Source organism: Hydra viridissima, unplaced genomic scaffold, assembly GCF_058129835.1.
Source record: "Hydra viridissima isolate aposymbiotic clone 2 unplaced genomic scaffold, HvirCarnegie_v1 scaffold_7, whole genome shotgun sequence".
Lineage (NCBI taxonomy): Eukaryota > Metazoa > Cnidaria > Hydrozoa > Anthoathecata > Hydridae > Hydra > Hydra viridissima.
In genome coordinates, this window is record NW_028324306.1 from 10170348 (window position 1) to 10188791 (window position 18444).

Below are 18444 nucleotides of genomic sequence, written 5' to 3' on the forward strand. Positions count from 1 at the left end.
TCTAATATTTGAATAAATTACAGCTATAAAACTTTGGCTCAAAGGAAAAATTAATTGATTAGCTTTAATAAAAGATATTTAAAAGATATAATAACAAATAAAAATTACAACAAATATTTAATCCTTTTTTCGCAATTCATAAGTCTTTTTTTCTTGCAGCTTCTGCACTTGGGATGGTAGTGGTGATATGTGGTGTGCTGTGGTGGAGATGGTGATTTTATTTGATGTGCTCAATTTCATTTGGTCCATTGTGATTGAGTCAAGTGCTACTTTGCTTTCCTGTGGTTTTTGCAATAGTTTGGCAGTTATTGGATTTGTGAGCTTTTTTTTTGTAGATTTTTTAATTTGTTTGGAAGCTATTTGATTTAGTGTGTGCTTTTGATTTCTTGGTGTAATTTCTAGAGCACGTCTATATGGGGAGCTTGTAAGATCAGCCGCCTGAGTTGTTCGTGATCTTCTTTTTTTTGTTTTTTACTTTAAGTGAAACCACTGGCAAAAGAGACAAAGTTGAAACTGAAACATGACATTTTAATTTTTTTTCACTTGATTTATCTGTAGATAGTTTTGTCATCCCATCTATACTTTCAGGTGACTGAAGATTGTTTGAAGGACCAACATCAGTAAATGAAGAGGCTGTAAAATTAGAATCAGTGAATACATTTATGTCCAAAGGCCACAACCCACTAGCCTGAAATCCTTTCATAGCAATTCTCGATAATGCTGCCTGACTATATGCGTCACCAAATAATTCTGCAACTTGCCAAGTTGTTACTGGTTGTGATATATGTGACCACATCCATTTTCGCATAGCTTCATCATAGTATGTACCAAGTGGTCCAAAGAACGCAACGTCTAATGGTTGCAGTCTGTGTGTAGTATGGGGAAGTAGTGATACCATACGCACTCCAGCATTTCGTGCTAGATATATCGCTGCCAAATTTTTTGAATGTGTAACATGATCATCAAGTATCAACAAAACTTTTGATTGTTTTGAAGGTTTAACAACTTTAATAAAATGATTGAGCCAATCTAAAAAACCTTCATTTGACATCCATCCTTTCTCTTGAGTACTAAATACAGTTCCTGGAGGTGCACCATTTGTTATTTCTGGCTTCATTCTTTTGCGTTTATATATTAACATTGGTGGAACATAAAATCCTGCTGCAGATACACAAACTACAGCTATTACTGAATTTCCTCGTTCACTACTAGTCATAATTCCAACTCGTTTTTTGCCCCTTGCACTAATAATTTTTATCTGACCATCTTGTACTGTTGATAAACTAGTTTCATCCATATTATAAAGTCTGTCTGGAGTTAACTTTTCTTCCATGTATAACTTTGAAAGTAAATTAAAGAAAGATTGCACTCGTTCTTTATTATAACCTTGTGCACGTGCAATTGATATTGATTCAGGCCCACGAAGCGACAGTTGTGGGTGCCTTTGCATAAATGCATAATACCACTTTTTTCCTGCCATTTGTGTTTTTTTGTTAAAATTATGTGTGATGTTGTTAGCTTCCGCAATATCAAATGCTAGACGACGAAGATCATCAATCCTTAATCCAAAGTACATCGATTCTAATAATAAACAGTGATCAGCTAGTTCTGTTTCAATTTCATTAGGTAAGGTGGTAAGTCGACCATGAAATTTCACATTTGCAACAGCAACTTTGTTTTTTTCATTTATATGCCTTGACAAAGTTGCTTTTGGAATACAAAATTCATAAGCGGCTTCATTTAAGCTGATTTCTCCTTGTTTTATTGCTTCAACAGCCTTTTTCAAGTTTTCTACTTTCCATTTTCCATATTTTCGTGGTGTTTGCATCTAAAATAAAAGAAAATTACTATGAAGATACATAAGGAGAGTTTTATAATCTTATTACAGGCTTATTTTTTCATATATTTATTTGTTATTCATATATGATTAAGTTAATTATATACTCATTATATAATCATTATTTTTCATCATTTTTGTTTAGTTAATCATTAACTATATAAATTAAAATCTATATAAACTATATAAAGTTTGTAATTTTATATATTAACTTCTATATACAGTAAAAAACTTATGCTGGGTATATACTTTATGTTGTCTTACAAGTTTATCCGTTAAATAGAAATGCATAACTTTTGTAAAACTTTTACATTTTATTTTTTACTAAAAGATAAAAGAAAAATCATTTCATACTTTAAAGCAAGACTAAATACCAATTCCAAAAAAGCAACAAATGTCTAACAATAATACTATGTCTATAAAAGAAATTCGCTTTAAAAAATATTATACAGTCGGACTAATGAAATTTTCTGATAATTCGGACGTCAAGTAGCGTGTTATGAGATGACATCGTTTCAATTACGCCAACTTTTGAAGTTCCATTCTGGGCAACATAGGACCATGGTGTTGTAGCAAAATATTTACATGCAAGTGACAACTTACGATATAAGCTCTGAATATCACATAGACTTGAAACCCTTAAAATTTAAAATTTTAAAGAAATTACCATCAAACTCAATATCGTTAATCTTCTGTAATCGTTTAAATGCAACAATAAAATTAGATCGCAAAAATTTTTTTCTTTAAAAAAAAGTAATTTTATTCACATACGTGCAGTTTTTAAGTTTAAATACTAAACGTTTCAAAAAATTTTTTCTTTACAAGAAAAAATATTTATGAAAGTAGAATAAGTTCCAGTTTCTAAATAAGGCTAAGTGTTCCAATTAAGGAGCTGTTCCAATATCGGCAACTCTCCCCTACCGATTTTTGCGACAAATGCACAGAAATGCTTAGAATTTGCTTGTAATGTCAATTCTGTGATTATTTCGTCAAATTGGAGCCTTTCACCGAGATTTCTTAGAGCCTTTGGACATATTCTGTTGTAACCTATGAGGTTGAGCACTAAATTGACAAAGACAATCAACAGAGAGGCTGGCAAGTACCTAATTTGGCGACAAAACCTCGTTTTTTGCTCAATTTTTATACAAAACGTCTAAATTTGGGCCAAATGTGGCCAAATTCGAGGCTTTCACCAACTCTTCTTGGATCCCTTGGCCCTATTTTGTTGTATCCTGTCAGGCTGAGCATGAAAATAACAAAGACAATCAACAGAGAGGCTGGCAAGTACCAGATTTGTGGACAAAACCCCGTTTTTGGCTCAATTTCCATACAAAACGTCGACATTTGGGCCAAATGTGGCTAGGGATTGCAATCCCGCATTGCGTGATCCCGCAATCCCGCGGGTCCCGCATTAATTTAGCGCATGCGAGATCCCGCAAAAACTACTGCGGGATCCGCGGGATTTGCGGGATTTTGAAACAATTGCTTTTAAACAAAAAAGGTCAATTCTTTTAAACAAAAAAGACAAAAAAGATATTAAATTAAAAGTGTTTAATGTATTTGTGAAACAAATCAATTTAAAAATTTATCTGCAGCTATTAAAATATTTTTCTTAGCTATAAATATAAAAAAATCATTCAAAAATAAGCAATTATTTAGCAAAATATTAGTCGAACTCGTTCAAATTTTTTCTTGTTTAATTAATGATTATATTGAAATTTTCGCTAATGAGTAAGTTGAAATTTTTGTTAATGAGTATGTTGAAAACGCGAAATTGAAAACGTGCGTTTATAATTGTAAAAAATATACTTTTAAAAACTACTTTTTAAAAAGTCTTTAAAAATTATTTACATCAAGATTTTAAAACAAAAGTACTAAGCATGTCGCAAATTAAAACTATATGGAATTATTTTAAAAAAAGTGATAATGAAGAAAATGCGAAGTGCATGTTATGTTCGGCTATTTTAAAAATTAATCAAAGATCAACTGAAGGGTTATTGATTTATTTAAAAACTAAACGTGGCACCGATTTAAAATCAAACGTTTTACAACAAGACGGAGCTTCAACTTCAAAACAGCATGAATCAGTTGAACTAGAGCCTAAAATATACATCGACTGCGAAGACGAAGAAGTAATTCCATCGAAAAAAGTCAGAACAATTGACACGTTTTTCGTAAAGGAAATTTCTATGGAAAAAAATGGTATCGCGCATGGTTGCAAAATATGGCTTTACATTTAATAGTTTTTGCACATCTTCAGATTTACGGTACTTGTTTTCAAAGAGTGGTTTCCGGCTCCCTACTTCACCTAATACTATAAGATCGATGGTAGTTAAATTCTCAGATTCTGTAAAAACCGATATAATGCAAAAATTCACATCACTAAAAAAGCAAAATCAAAAGTTTTCAATAACGTTTGATGAATGGACATCACAAAATAGTCAGAGATACTTAAACTTAAATTTACAAATGGAGGCGAAACACTTTAATCTTGGATTGATTCGAATCCATGGATCGTGTAATGCAGAATATTGCGTCAAGTTAGTTTCAGAAAGGCTAAATAGCTTCGATATTGACCTTCAAGAAGACATTATTGCCATGACCACTGATAGAGCAAGTGTGATGGTAAAAGTCGGTAAAATGATGTCTTGCTATCAACAGCTATGTTATGCTCATGGAATACAACTTGCAGTTATTGATATCTTTTACACGAAAAACTGCGGAGAAGTCGAAGAATCGTTTATTACATATGAAAATTGTGAAGAAGAAGATGAATGTGGTAAAACTGAGGATGATGAAGTTATAAATAAAGAAAATGGTTTGACAATTCTTTTGGACCGACCATCTGGTGAATTGGTTAGCAATTACAAAGATCTCATAAAAAAAGTGAGAAAGGTTGTAAAAATATTTAAAAACTCTCCTGTCAAAAAGGATACATATTTACAGAAATATATCCTACAAGAACACGGGAAAAAGCTTCAGTTGATTCTTGATTGTAAAACTAGGTGGGACAGTATGTTCGATATGTTAGAAAGATTTCATAGACTAAAAGTGTGTATTGAAAAAGCCTAAATTAATGTTGGGTCAGAAATTCGTTTCACCCAAGAAGAGTGGTCCCAAATCAATGACTTAATTATTTGCCTGGCACCACTAAAACTTGGTCTCGAACTTTAATGCAGAAGAGAATTGAACCTTGTCACGGTGGAAACAACTTTTCAATTTATGCTAGATAAATTGCAAAAGTAATCATCACTTTTGAGCATAGATTTAGCAGCGGCACTTCGTGAGAGGTTTACACAACGTCGTAATAAGAATTTAAATGGACTACTAGTTTACTTAAAAAATCCGACGAAGAAAATGAACTCGAAGAAAAAGAAGCTGTAGATTTTATTAAAAATTCCCAAATACTTATTCCTACAATTCTATCGCTGAAAAAAGAATTGGAAAATCAAACACAGAAAGACAAGAACAGCTGGACAGAAAATGTAAAGGAGAGACCAAATTTAGATTCTTTAGACTTTGATAAATTATTGAAGCCGGAAATGTCTGCCTATGAAAGTAATGGAGTAAGAGACAAGTTTCTAGATATAGCGCATAGTTACTTGATGACCATACCACCAATAAGCGTAGAGGCCGAGCAAGCTTTTTCAGCTGCTGGTTACATATGCAGTCCTTTGAGGAGTAGATTAAGTGATGATACTTTAAGTAGGGTCTGTTTCTTATGAGCCCATTTCTTACAATCATTTTCTCAATTTGATATTTTAAAAAACAAATAAAGCTAATAGTTCTACGTAAAGCTTTGTACTTTGGCTTATCTTTTTGGCTTATCTTTTTGTTCATTAAATGTTAAGAATTATATTGATTTACAAATGAATTGCGTTTTTTGGCTTTATTTACCTTATCTTATCAATTAAATAAGTTGAGTATATTTTTTCTGAAATACTTGAAAGAAAAATACAATTGTCATTTTGCCTTTTATAATGTGCATAAGAAACCTACTAATCCCGCGCGGGATCCCTCGGGATCCGCACAAAAATTAAAAAAATCCACGCGGATCCCGCGGGATTGAAAAGTGTGCGGGATTGCAATCCTTAATTGTGGCCAAATTCGAGCCTTTCACCAACTCCTCTTGGATCCCTTGGCCCTATTTTGTTGTATCCTGTCAGGCTGAGCACGAAAATAACAAAGACAATCAACAGAGAGGCTGGCAAGTACCGGATTTGGCGACAAAACCCCGTTTTTGGCTCAATTTCCATAGAAAACGTCGAAATTTGGGCCAAATGTGGCCTAATTCGAGGCTTTCACCGACTCACATTGCATCTTTCGGTCATTTTTTGTTGTATCCTATCGGGCTGAGCAAGAAAATGGCCAAGGGCATCAAGGAATTCACTGACAAGTACCAAAATTGGCGACAAATGCACAGAAATGCTTAGAATTTGCTTGTAATGTCAATTCTGTGATTATTTCGTCAAATTGGAGTTTTTCACCGATATTTCTTGGAGCCTTTGGACCTTTTTTGTTGTAACCTATCACACTGAGCACAAAAATGACAAAGTTAATCAACAGAGAGGCTGGCAAGTACCGGATTTGGCGACAAAACCCCGTTTTTGGCTCAATTTCCTTACAAAACGTCCAAATTTGGGCCAAATGTGGCCAAATTCGAGGCTTTCACCGACTCCTCTTGGATCCTTCGGTCATTTTTTGTTGTATCCTATCCCAGCCGGCTTAAGCTTTTTTAAAAGATGTCTCTTTTTGGCTTTTTTTTTTAGTTTCGAAGGCGTCTCCGTAGACGTCTAAAACTTGAGACGATAATACGCCTACTGAATGTTTTATTTAAGAAGTCTTTATATTGCGTCTTTTTGAGCTCTTTTCCTTAATTTGCCTGTAACCTTCTTCTTTATTATGTTTTTTTATAACTATTATTAACTCAATATTAAGGATAGGAAGTTAATAATTAGTTTCATTATTAATTGTCTTTCAATAATATCAAGTTTATAATAGTTAATTCTTTGTGATTGTTATCATCTATTTGGAAAATACTAGTAATACGCATGTTTATTCATGTCATATACATTTTTTTGTAAAATACAAATAGTTTACATCCGTAATACATATTAAAATTCAAAGAGAAATGTGTTATTTTTTCTTGTATCAGTTAGATTATAGAGTTTCTTAAATAACACTTTTAAATGGAAATGCAAAAGCATAAATATCAAGCATAATTTATTTAAAACATGAACAAGAAATATTACTTTTATCCTACAAATACAGTGGCTGAAAAATATAAGTACGAATTGTTAAAATTTTAGGAGTTTCTACTTGTTTGAACCACATTCGTATTAAACTCCTCAAAGTAATGCGTTCAAATGCAGTTCATGACATCTTTTTGAATTGGTGAATTCTTTAGCTTAACTACTGCTCGAACGTACAATAACGGAAATTTTTACAGCATCTGCAAAAATACGTAAACATTTTTAGTAAGTAAGAACAATTCAAACCTATAATAATAAAAAAAAAAAAAACAACTATATTTAAAGATAGTTAATAGTTACAAGATTGAATAATAAAAAGCATTCTTAAACACAATTAAAACAACCAACAACAACAACAACACTAATACAAAGAATTTAAAAAGTTTAACAAAAGAAATAAACAATAAAAGTAATAATCAATTACAAAAATGATAAGGAATAAAAGGAATTTTTTAATAACAACATTAACTTAAAAGCATAACAAAGATAAATAACAACAACAAAAGTTAAAATTGTTCCAAAATATAATAGAAATCTTAACTAACACCATTAACAACAACAGCAACAACAATAACAACAACAACAATAACAACAACAACAACCACAACAACAACAACAACAACAACTACTACTACTACTACTACTACTACTACTACAACAAAAACCCTGCCTGAAAAAATAAAACGTAAAAGAAAAAAAAAAAAAAAAAAAAAAATGAAGTTTTAAAAACTGAAACAGATTATGAAAATAATACAGAAGAACAACTAAAAATTATAGAGAAAAATTTAAAGCTTGATGAAATTGTTAACAATAGTAAAAGATATATGGTAAAAAAAAAAAAAAATTAAAACAATAATGATAACAAAAAAATGTCAGAATGTTGTGGATCTTGTGTCCATAGAACGAAAATGAATGTATCTTTCCATCCTTACATGAAGGTAGAGATGGAGGAGAGGGAATAATCTGGATGAGAGGGATTATTGATTTGAATTAGGAGTTGAGACTAGCATCTAGGTGGTTGAAAAAGAAAAAAAATAAAAAAGCATAGCAGTTGCCTATGTGAATAAAGGAACAGAAATTTTAAAAAAATGACACTTTAAAATTTTAAACAGATGATGAAAATTATATAGAAGAACAACTAAAAAAACAATAAAAACAAAAAAATAAACTTAAGCTTGATAGAAACATTAATGATGAGAAGTAATGATAAGTAATAAAAGATAGATAATAAAAAAACAAAAAAACTTTAAGATAAAACAATAACTAAGATATTAAAAAAGCGTCAGAATGTTGTGGATCTTGCTCCGTAGGAGAAAAATAAATGTATCATTCTGGCCTCATTTGTGGCAAGGAGGCAAGGGAGGAGGAGAGAGGATAATCTGGATGAGAGGGATTGTTGATTTGAATGAGAAGTTGAAAACAGCGCTTTGTTGCTACAAAAATAAAAAGTCGCAGCAGCTCTATGTATTAACAAAGTAACAGAACAATCAAGTGTAGTTTATAAATATAAATCAAAACTATATAAATTTAATTAAACTTACAAACAACAGTAACTATAAATAATAGCAAGAGGTTTAAAATGTGATAAAAGTAATAAACAATAATAATAATTAACACAAAAAAAGCATAATAAAAATGATAAAAATGACAATAATAAACAGCAAGAAAGGTTTTTACAAACAAAAAAAATCTCAAATATTTGCAATATAAAGTAATCAAAATTTATTTTTAAATTCAATAAGAGTTATTAAAGAGTAAATAAAATAAGCAATAAATATTAAAAAAACATAGAAATATAATAAAAAGAACAACAACAATAAGTGATAAAGAAGTAGTTAAAAAAAACTTTAAAACTTAACAATTAAGATTAAAAACATATACATTAATACAAAGATTTTAAAATTATATCAAACGCAATAAAAAATGAAGTTAACAAGCAATAGCAATAAATAAGAAAAAGAACTTAAAAATATAAACTAGTTCATTTTAAAATGTGATAAAAATAACAAACAATAAAAATTAAAAAACAAAACTTAACTTCTTTGAAAGTAAAAATAATAAATAACAACAACAATTACACAAGAAAAGAAAATTGCAACAAAAACAATGAACATTAAAATAATAAACAATAGCAAATGAAGTGCTGCCAGCAAAAACTGCTTAAGTCCATTAAAAAAACAAAAACAAAAAACAGAGATAACTATGTCACTTCAATAATGAACTAATAAACTTTCGTGTGTACCAGCTATTTTGAACAAAAAAAAATATCTGAGCTGCATTGAAAATAGGATCAATTTCAATAAGGGATTTTACAAGTGAAAAATAGATCTAATATTTTTGTCGAATACAAACAAGCTATCATGGCATCCAAAAGAAGAAAAAGAGTTGAAGAAAACTGGTGCAGAAATACAAATAAAAAGATTTAAAAAAATGTGAAGAAAAACTGTTCTATAATTATAATGATTAACAGTTATTATAATGGAAACTCTTAATTGGTAAAAAGAACAATACTACTGTATTAATTTGTTTAAACAAAAGATCAACAATTGTGATAATTGTAGCATGCTATTGATTAATCTTTCATTATCAATCTTTAGTGTTTGTAATACCTATACATTTGTTTTGTTGTAGTTGTAACTACCATTAGTGGTCATTATAACTATATGATATTTCATTGTTTATTTTATTAAATTAAAAATTATTTTATCCCTTACTTGAATTATGTTTGAAAAAAAAATTAACATTTTAGCATAGAAAATACTAGTTAATGTTTAATTTACTTATAGATACATTATAAATGACTTTAACTTAAGTAAATACGTAAAATATAATAGTTCATAGATATATAATAAAATATCAATTTAGGAATTAACTTTATTCAAAAAACAATGCAGTTGCTAATAGCTGCAGTTAAAGTGTACAAAACATTAAAGCAGTAACTTTCAGAACACAGATAATGGTAGCTTAAGTAGCCTACTGTCAAAAGTTTAGCATAGTCTTTAAAGAAATAATAACTTATGGTTTAAATAATTTTGATTAAAACAAATTATTTAGAAAAAAATTTAAAAAATAAAATATTTTTTAAAAGTAATTATTACTTACTAAAATTACTAACTCATTTTCTCCCAACACTTAAAATGAGAGATAGAACAAAATAATTCTAAATTCGCAGTATTTTACACATTAGGTTATGTATTATGTTTTGTATTATGTTATGTATTGTAGTGATGTGCAAATTTCAAAATTTTCACATTTTCAAACGAATTTGGCTTGGTTAGGGTAAGGACAGTTGGTTTAATTTGGTTTGTTCCCAACAGTTTTAAAGTTCGGGTTTGGTTTAGTTTGGTAACAAATAAAGTTCGGGTTCGGTTCCGTTCTTTCGTAAATAAGGTTCTAGTTCGGTTTGTTCGGTTCGGGTTCGGTTCGTTTCCCATCTCTAATCTACACCACTTGGCCAATAAACAACCTTTTTTTCTTTATCAATCCATTTTCTTAAAATTACACCTATTTCTGTTTTGCTCTTCTCTTGCCATACCTCACAAGTCCACGTTTTCATTGGTACTGGTTCCATCTTTCATCAAACCTTTTTACTAAGTTTTGTTAATCAATCTAAAGCAACCAATTTTAAGATGGGAACAGCTTCAATCAAAGGACAATATTAAAGTGATTATTATGATCACAAGTAATGCAACTGTTAATGTAATTCAGAAGTATTATAAATCTATTCTAAAACATTTTTGAAATACTAAAATGATCAATAAACTGTTGTTATGAAAAACATTATAATGTAACCTAATTCTTAAATTCCTATATTGAAGAAGAATAAAAATTGAGCAAGTTGAAATTGGTTAAGGGTGTTGTATTGTGCTAAAATAAGCTAATTGATTTTGAAAAAAAAAAAATTTTTGCTCTGATTCATGCAAAAGAGGAAAATATACAACACCATTATTGAAAGGCAACACTGAAACCTTCTTTACTCTTACAAGTTCAGTCTTAACAAGAATCTCGAAAACTTACAGACAGGTTTGTACGCTTTGAAGTTTTAAATACAGTTCTGACATTTTGCAACTCAAACTGACGCTTTGCAACTTGTGATATTGGATTGTTGCAGTTTCGAACTTCTTTCTTCAATGTTTGCAGAAAATTTTCAAAAGGGAAAGCGGACATTTCATTGAGTGAACAGTCTTGATTTTCAACATCATCTGAGAGATGAACCAAACTGTGAATGTTATAAACCACAAAGGTTTCACCATAAAACGTTGCAGCGTTTTCTACAAAATAGTTAAGCAAGTCCCTAGCTTAAGATAAGTAATGACGTCTGAACTCACTATTAGAACTCAACAAAATAGAAATAGAAACATGCAGCAAAAGAAAATGTTGATACATGTCACTTTGAAGCACAGCTTTCAACACCAGAGGACCAGTATAAAGTTAAAACTGCCTGAACTCCGTCGCTTTCCATGTGTCTAGCTCAGACAATAAACGTGGTTGGCGGGCAAAGTCAGAAGATAACTTGCCATTTAAAGAGTATTTCTGTTAGAAACATCGCTTATTAAAAAGTTTGACAGCCTGCATACTCTTGGACCCTGAACTAAAAAAGTCAAAATTCTTTTTGTTGCTCCTAGACAAACTAGATGCATGTAATCTAAAACAAAGTCATTGGTCAAAGATGCACCTAAACTTGAGAGAGGGGATACACCAATTTGATGACAATTTAAATACAATAGCTGATCAAAACATGCATTAGACCTTAACAGATATGAACTTTGGGGCTTGAACACCATGCGATGAGCAACATACTCACCAACAATCTCACAACGCTCACAAGCGTGCTTTGAGGTGTGTCCAAAAACTTGTTTCAAAAACGCTTTAGCTAGAGCATCACAGATAAATTCACCAAAACCAAACTTTAAGTTTGTTTTGTTGAAGGTTATACCAGCTACACAGAGGTGCTTGACTTCTAGAACTAAGTCCTTCAAAAAATCATCTACAGGATGAGGCTTAGATTTCCCACAGTATATTGCAACAATGAAAATATTTGAGTGAAACATGCCCAAAATAGGCCACATTTGTACAAGTGATGATTTAAACAAAGGCAAACCATCTATGCTGAACTTTAACTTAATCTCAGTAACATCAGTCACATCCATTTCTTTTAAACATTGAATCAAACCTTCCTGAATTCCAAAGTAAGCATAGGAGCCACCGCAGATTTCTTGAGTACAGGGTCGTCTGGGAGTCTTTAACAACGTTCTAGCATCCTTTTGTAAATGCTCATAACCACGTCTATTGAGATTTGAAAGCAGATCGTTGAAGGACTCACGGGATACATTGTGCTTAACTGCCCACCTAGCTACTTCTATGTTTTTATTTCTTATTTTAGATTTTCAACTCCTACAAAATACTTTATGCCCCATCCGGGAAAACTAAAACTCTGCGCCTATGAACAAGAAGGGTAAAAGCTAACATGCTAATCGATCGCCTCTTTCTTATCATGTTATATACAGGGTAAAGGTTAACATGTCTATTGGCTAATGTGTTATTATTATTAGAATAGAGCTCTTTATGCGTTTAAAACAAGCAGGGTTTCGGTGTGATATGTTTACATTCATATGTAAAATTGTTTGTTAAAATATGTTTTAATCGAATTAAATTGGTTTTAATCGAATAGCACCTCTGCGCTGAGTCTTGAAAAAAAATAAAATAAGCTTTGCGAGGTATCGCAATTTCTTTCTGAAATCCTGTCAATTTGTATGTCTAAGTATAAAATTTATTTTAAATCAAATTTATTTTAAATAGCATATACATAAATTTTCATTTTAACCGTTATTAATCGTCAAAAACCGAAAAAAAAAGGTCTGCTATCCAGTGGCGTTCCATTCATTAATGTAGTCTATATATATATATATATATATATATATATATATATATATATATATATATATATATATATATATATATATATATATAGACTACATTAATGAATGGAACGCCACTGGATAGCAGACCTTTTTTTTTCGGTTTTTGACGATTAATAACGGTTAAAATGAAAATTTATGTATATGCTATTTAAAATAATTTTGATTTAAAATAAATTTTATACTTAGACATACAAATTCTATATATATATATATATATATATATATATATATATATATATAGACTACATTAATGAATGTATGTATAACACATTATCTTTCTCCATTTTCTTGAAAACGTTTGTAAAAAACAAAAATTAGCAAATACCATCTTTATCATAATCTATTAGTTTATATGTTTATATATATATATATATATATATATATATATATATATATATATATATATATATATATATATATATATATATATATATACATATATATCCATTAATGCCATTTTATCACTTATAGAAATTCATTTATGTACACAAATGATTAAAACATTACTTTTGATTGTTTATTTTAAATGATAATACAATGATGTACAATGTACAGTAAAAAAAAAACAGATTTACAGCAAAGAGTTACCTCTAGAAACACATTAAAATGCTTTCTTGCGAGCCTTGACTTCTGCAAATCGTTTGATTAACTCATCAAAATTCACATGTTTTGCAATTTCGTTTTCTACTGATATTATGGCCAAGCTCGTCAAACGAGACTGGCTCATTGTAGAGCGGAGATTTGAAAAACTCCTCTCACAAGAAGCCACGGACACACATATAGTTAGAAACAGTTTAAGAGCTTCAGTCACGTTTGGCAACGATTCACGAAAGTCCATTTCGATGATAAACTGAAGCATTTTCAAGGATGTCCATGCAGCTGCAATGTGTAATTTGATGCCAGAAGCCTTCAGATTCCTTCTTAGCCTCTTAACTTCAGGCAGCATTTCTTCTTCCTCTACATCATTGAAAGTTTCTGAAAACTGATGGGTATAGGTTACAATTTCTTCATCAGTTGCCTTCAAAAGATTACCTGTGTGTACAACAGCAAACTTTTCATACACAGTGTTCATCGAGATAAAACGTTTTTCTAATTCTACATAAAAGTGGTCAATGCACTCGAACATAGCACGCTTCAATTCTTTCTGTGGAGTTAAACCTGCATCTTTAGCAGTTTCTCCTGGCATCATCTTTTTCACTCGCTTGCGTTTTCTGCTTTCCATATCAATGCCCATTTCAGCACAAGTCTGGGTCGCATATTCAACAGCATTATGGACCAGAACTTCTCGACTTTCTACTAAAAATATCTTCAAGCTTTTCAGCTTCACAACACACTTTTCCAAGCTAATACCTTCGATTTGAAGATATTTTTGGGCATGATTCACCTCGAGTAGAATGTGGTACCACAAATGCAAGAAGCAAAAGAAAATGAAATTACAAATGTTTTTCATCAACACCTCCGCTGCTCCTCTCGTATCTAGGTTTTCAGAAGCATCACAAAGCTTTTCCACAGCCTTAACCAACTTTTCGAAATGTTTGAAGATTGGTTTCACAACATCATGATGAGCACTCCACCTGGTATCATTAAGTCTCTTCACTGTCACTCCAACGGTTTCTTTTAGGACCTCCCATCTATGTGTTGAACATGAAAAAAACATGTACACACTTTCCAAAGTTCCAAAAAATGTGACACAAACAGAAACACTACCAAAAGCATGTACGCCACATAAATTAAGCGAATGGTTAGCACAAGGCACAAATATTGCTTTTGGATTAAATTCTTTAATTCTGGTTTATACTCCTGTATGAACGCCAGACATTGTCGTGGCATTATCGTATCCTTGGCTTCAACAAAGCTTTAAATCCAAGCCGTCCTTTTCAAGAGATTGAATGATTTCCTGTGTTATGAAGTCTACCTTTTTCCCACTTAGAGGAATAAAACCTAGAAATGGTTCTTTCACTTCCACGTTCCTGTTGTTAATTTTCACATACCTTATGACCTGACTCATTTGTTCAGTGTGGGATATATCTGGCGTGCTGTCAAACAATATGCCATAGAATTTAGCTTTCTTGATTTCACAGATTAATTCTTGTTTTACAGCATCGCCTAAAAGAGATATAAACTCATTTTGCACTGCAGGCGATAAATAAGAAACTGGAATCAATCCTGATTTCAATGATTGCTGAAGCCGTATGCTGTGCTCCTTTAAAACAGGGTCATAGTTTGAAAGGAGGCTGACAAATTCCAAGATATTACCACGGTTTTCAGAAGCAAAGTCTTCCCTGTGGCCTCGAAAAGGCAAACTCTGCTTTGCCAAAAAAAGTGTTATATCTAAAAGACGATGCAAAATGTCTCTCCATTTCTTCTTCTCTCTTTCCATTACGTCTTGTTGAGCAGCGTCGATGGTTTTGTTTTGGATAAGCCTTTCTGCAAGTGTTTTCCATTTTTCTAAATTGTTAATATGCAATTCAGAGTTTTCGTGTCTGATACTTTATGATTCAATTTCCATCAACTATTGAATCCTGTGATGAAACTTGATTTGGTCGTTGGATTATCGTTCTTATCAAACAACTTGCAACAAAAGCAAAACAGTGATTCTTTTTCATGAGAATAGACCATCCATTTCCTCAAAATCTGTTCTCCAATTGGAAGCTTCTTGTAAAACCAGCTTTTTGTCAGCTGCCTAGTTTGACCCTTTGAATTTTCTCCTGGTTTATGAACTGGATCAAATAGCCCCTCCAAGTTCTGATAAATTTCACTGCCATGTCTTATAACATCGGTTCTGAGATAATCTGGCATTGGAGTGGGCCAGTTTCCAACATCATAATTTAATGTTAAATCTTCTGATTCGTGTACTGAATTTGCGTCTGATTCAGAACGTATCGAACTGGTTATGTCTTCTTCTTCTTGCCTTTTGTATTGTTCTTCTTCTCCTTTTTCTTGTTCTTCATTGCTTGTTTGTTCATTCCGTTGGCCATAGCTTGTACTTGGGCCTTCTAAAGATTCAGGGCCCTCCTCTGGCCCTGCTTCATTGTTTGCCTGGGATAGTGCCCTTTTAGTAAATTTAAGTATTGAACCCGACAACCGTTGTAATTCTTGTTCTTTGGCTTTTTGTTCTCCTTCCATATGCGAAATTCGCTAGGACGAGCAAACAATGTTAAAACTAAATATTTTCGTACCACTGATAAAAACTATTGTTTACCAAAATAGGCTAGGCCTACTCATTTTTAAGGTCAAAATTAGTTATTAAAAACCAAGTAATTAAATTGACAATACGGATAGTGTTTAAGGACAGGCCCCTTATGTGGCTTCAACAAAAAACGACGTGTGATATAAAATTATAACCTGATAACTAAAATCTTCTCACGCAGCCTTGTTAGGCCTATATGCAGGAATAAAATTATAACTTATCATGTAACTTGGTGATGACGAACTGAAGACGTGATTTGCTCTCGAATTATTGAGGTACTGAATGATAGAGTATATTAATCACATTAACGAAACAACATAAACATCCGTCAGTCTGCCTGAACCATCATGAACCATAGACTCGTAGGTAAGGCGGGCTATTTATTAGTACTCGCGGGTGTGGGGGAAGAAGCTTCGCGGAGGGCCTCCAAAACAGTCACGGTGGTTGTCATTGGCCAAGATGTCATTTCAATTTCTTACATCTTGGTTTGTTTGCTGTGGATGTTTATTATCTTGGCAAGCAGATACGATCATGTTTCAGGTTTTGTTGTAAACAATTATGATTACAGAACAAAAATGTTGACTATTACAAAATCCGGCTGAAGTAAAAAAAAAATAAATTGTATTAACATTTGGGGGCCTACTCCAAAGACGGAACCTGGGACAGACCACCCCCCCCCCCCGCCCAACCTTCTGTACGCCATTGGCTCAACATCCTCAGATACCATCTGTTTATTATCTATGTAGAAACTATATAAATAAGACTGGGACTTAATGAGAATGGAGGAGCGTGTGAGCACGTTTTATAATTTGGAGTGCTCTTTCTTTTGGCGGGCTTTTGGAATTTGGGGTTCGAAGTTTAATAATGGCGTAACGTTGTAGTTTTTTTACTCTAAGAAATATTAAGGTTTACACTCGTTCATTATTGATATAATTAACATTTATTAAAGTCCATGTATGTGGATTTTAAAATCTATTCTAAATTACTTTAAAAACAAATTGTAACTATATTATATTTGATTTACCTCCTTCATTAACTTCCATCTTCTCCGCTGTCTCCAGCTCTTCCAGCAACCAAAAACTTCTCCCTCTTCCTACCAGATTTGGTCCAGCGACGATTGAACCTCTTCAGCCAAACCTTGGCAACCTCTTAACCAGGTCCAATTTCCTCCAATATCCTGGTTGTGGGGGGTTTTGCTCACCCGTAGCCCACTGTTGCATGGCTTAATCTTTATAAATAATTTATATTTACAAGATAAACTACTTATAAAGACTTCCTTTACTCATTGGTCAACATCATAACAATATTAAAGATTGATAAAATTAAATTAAGTGAAAAAATAGAAATAAGGATGTTAGGATGATTAACCGACTAAATCGGCTTTTAGTCGATTAGTAGGAAAATCATAGTCGATTAAATCGACTATTCGATTTTTTAAAGCTGACTAATTTCGACTTTCGACTAGTCGACTTTTAGTCGATTTAGTCGAAGTCGATAACAACATTACTTTATTTGCGTTTCTGTCTTAATATTGTGTCTTTGCTGCAAGTTTATGCACAAACAAATGAAGACCACACTGAAAAACGATCAAGCTACATTTTTATTGTTTTGAGTAAATTAGATTTTAAACTTCAAAAGACCATAGCTCACTTATTTGTTAAGCCAAGGACGTATTAATTAGGGATGCGCCGAACTCAATTTTTCGCCGAACACCGAATCCGAACGTTCGGCCATGAAATTTTACCGAACACCGAACGGTTCGGCAACCGAACTCTTGCTATTTTTGAATCAAAACATTAGTTTTGAAAAATTGTGTTATTAAACATTTAACGTGTTTGTTAAAACATTAGTAAGGGTTTATAAATTTTGTTTGAAAAATTATAAAGTAACTTTGAAAAGTTAATTTATTATTGGATGATTGTTTGTGGTGTAAAGAAAAGAAATGTTAACATTTCTATTTGCAGTGTAAACAAAAATGTTAACGATTTTTTTTGAAAAAAATAATTAATACAATTATTAAAGTTAGGTAATATAAATAAATGTATAACATATAACGTAAAGGATAAAATAACATAATATGTAACATGTTGTTTATATTTTAAGATATTTTTACACAGTTTAAATTTAAAATGCTTTATTTTTGGTTAAACCTCTTTTTTATAATTTAGTAATAACATTTTAATCTTGTAAAAGTATAAAACAATGTCTTCTGAAAAAATGTCTTTTAAAAGTACTGTGTGGAAA

At 31.6% G+C, this 18444-nt stretch overlaps 4 protein-coding genes and 2 pseudogenes across 6 annotated transcripts in view; all 6 read right to left on the minus strand.

The window, feature by feature from the left end:
* Window positions 1-18444, minus strand: part of LOC149886075 (uncharacterized) — a 403391-nt pseudogene that overhangs the window by 314627 nt on the left and 70320 nt on the right. The window lies entirely within an intron of this gene.
* On the minus strand, window positions 118-2318 carry LOC145191804 (uncharacterized; annotated as a pseudogene). Its single transcript, XR_016454290.1, has 2 exons — window positions 2192-2318; window positions 118-1828 (listed from the first exon to the last, which is right to left on the minus strand). The product of XR_016454290.1 is annotated as an uncharacterized LOC145191804 (transcript).
* On the minus strand, window positions 11610-12239 carry LOC149886079 (uncharacterized). Its single transcript, XM_090094318.1, has one exon. The coding sequence runs from the start codon at window positions 12237-12239 to the stop codon at window positions 11610-11612; it is 630 nt and encodes a 209-aa protein (XP_089950444.1).
* Window positions 13612-14667, minus strand: LOC145190912 (uncharacterized). The gene has a single exon (XM_080067817.2). It carries the CDS (start codon window positions 14665-14667, stop codon window positions 13612-13614), a length of 1056 nt encoding a protein of 351 aa, XP_079923943.2.
* LOC149886080 (zinc finger MYM-type protein 1-like) lies at window positions 14857-15390 on the minus strand. The gene has a single exon (XM_090094319.1). The coding sequence runs from the start codon at window positions 15388-15390 to the stop codon at window positions 14857-14859; it is 534 nt and encodes a 177-aa protein (XP_089950445.1).
* On the minus strand, window positions 15519-16136 carry LOC145190911 (uncharacterized). The gene has a single exon (XM_080067816.2). The coding sequence runs from the start codon at window positions 16134-16136 to the stop codon at window positions 15519-15521; it is 618 nt and encodes a 205-aa protein (XP_079923942.2).

Excerpts from the sequence above, each read along its gene's own strand:
- LOC145190911 (XM_080067816.2), bottom strand. The coding sequence starts at position 16,136 with ATGGAAGGAGAACAAAAAGCCAAAGAACAAGAATTACAACGGTTGTCG.
- LOC145190912 (XM_080067817.2), bottom strand. The coding sequence starts at position 14,667 with ATGTTTTTTTCATGTTCAACACATAGATGGGAGGTCCTAAAAGAAACC.
- LOC149886079 (XM_090094318.1), bottom strand. The coding sequence starts at position 12,239 with ATGGATGTGACTGATGTTACTGAGATTAAGTTAAAGTTCAGCATAGAT.
- LOC149886080 (XM_090094319.1), bottom strand. The coding sequence starts at position 15,390 with ATGGAAAGAGAGAAGAAGAAATGGAGAGACATTTTGCATCGTCTTTTA.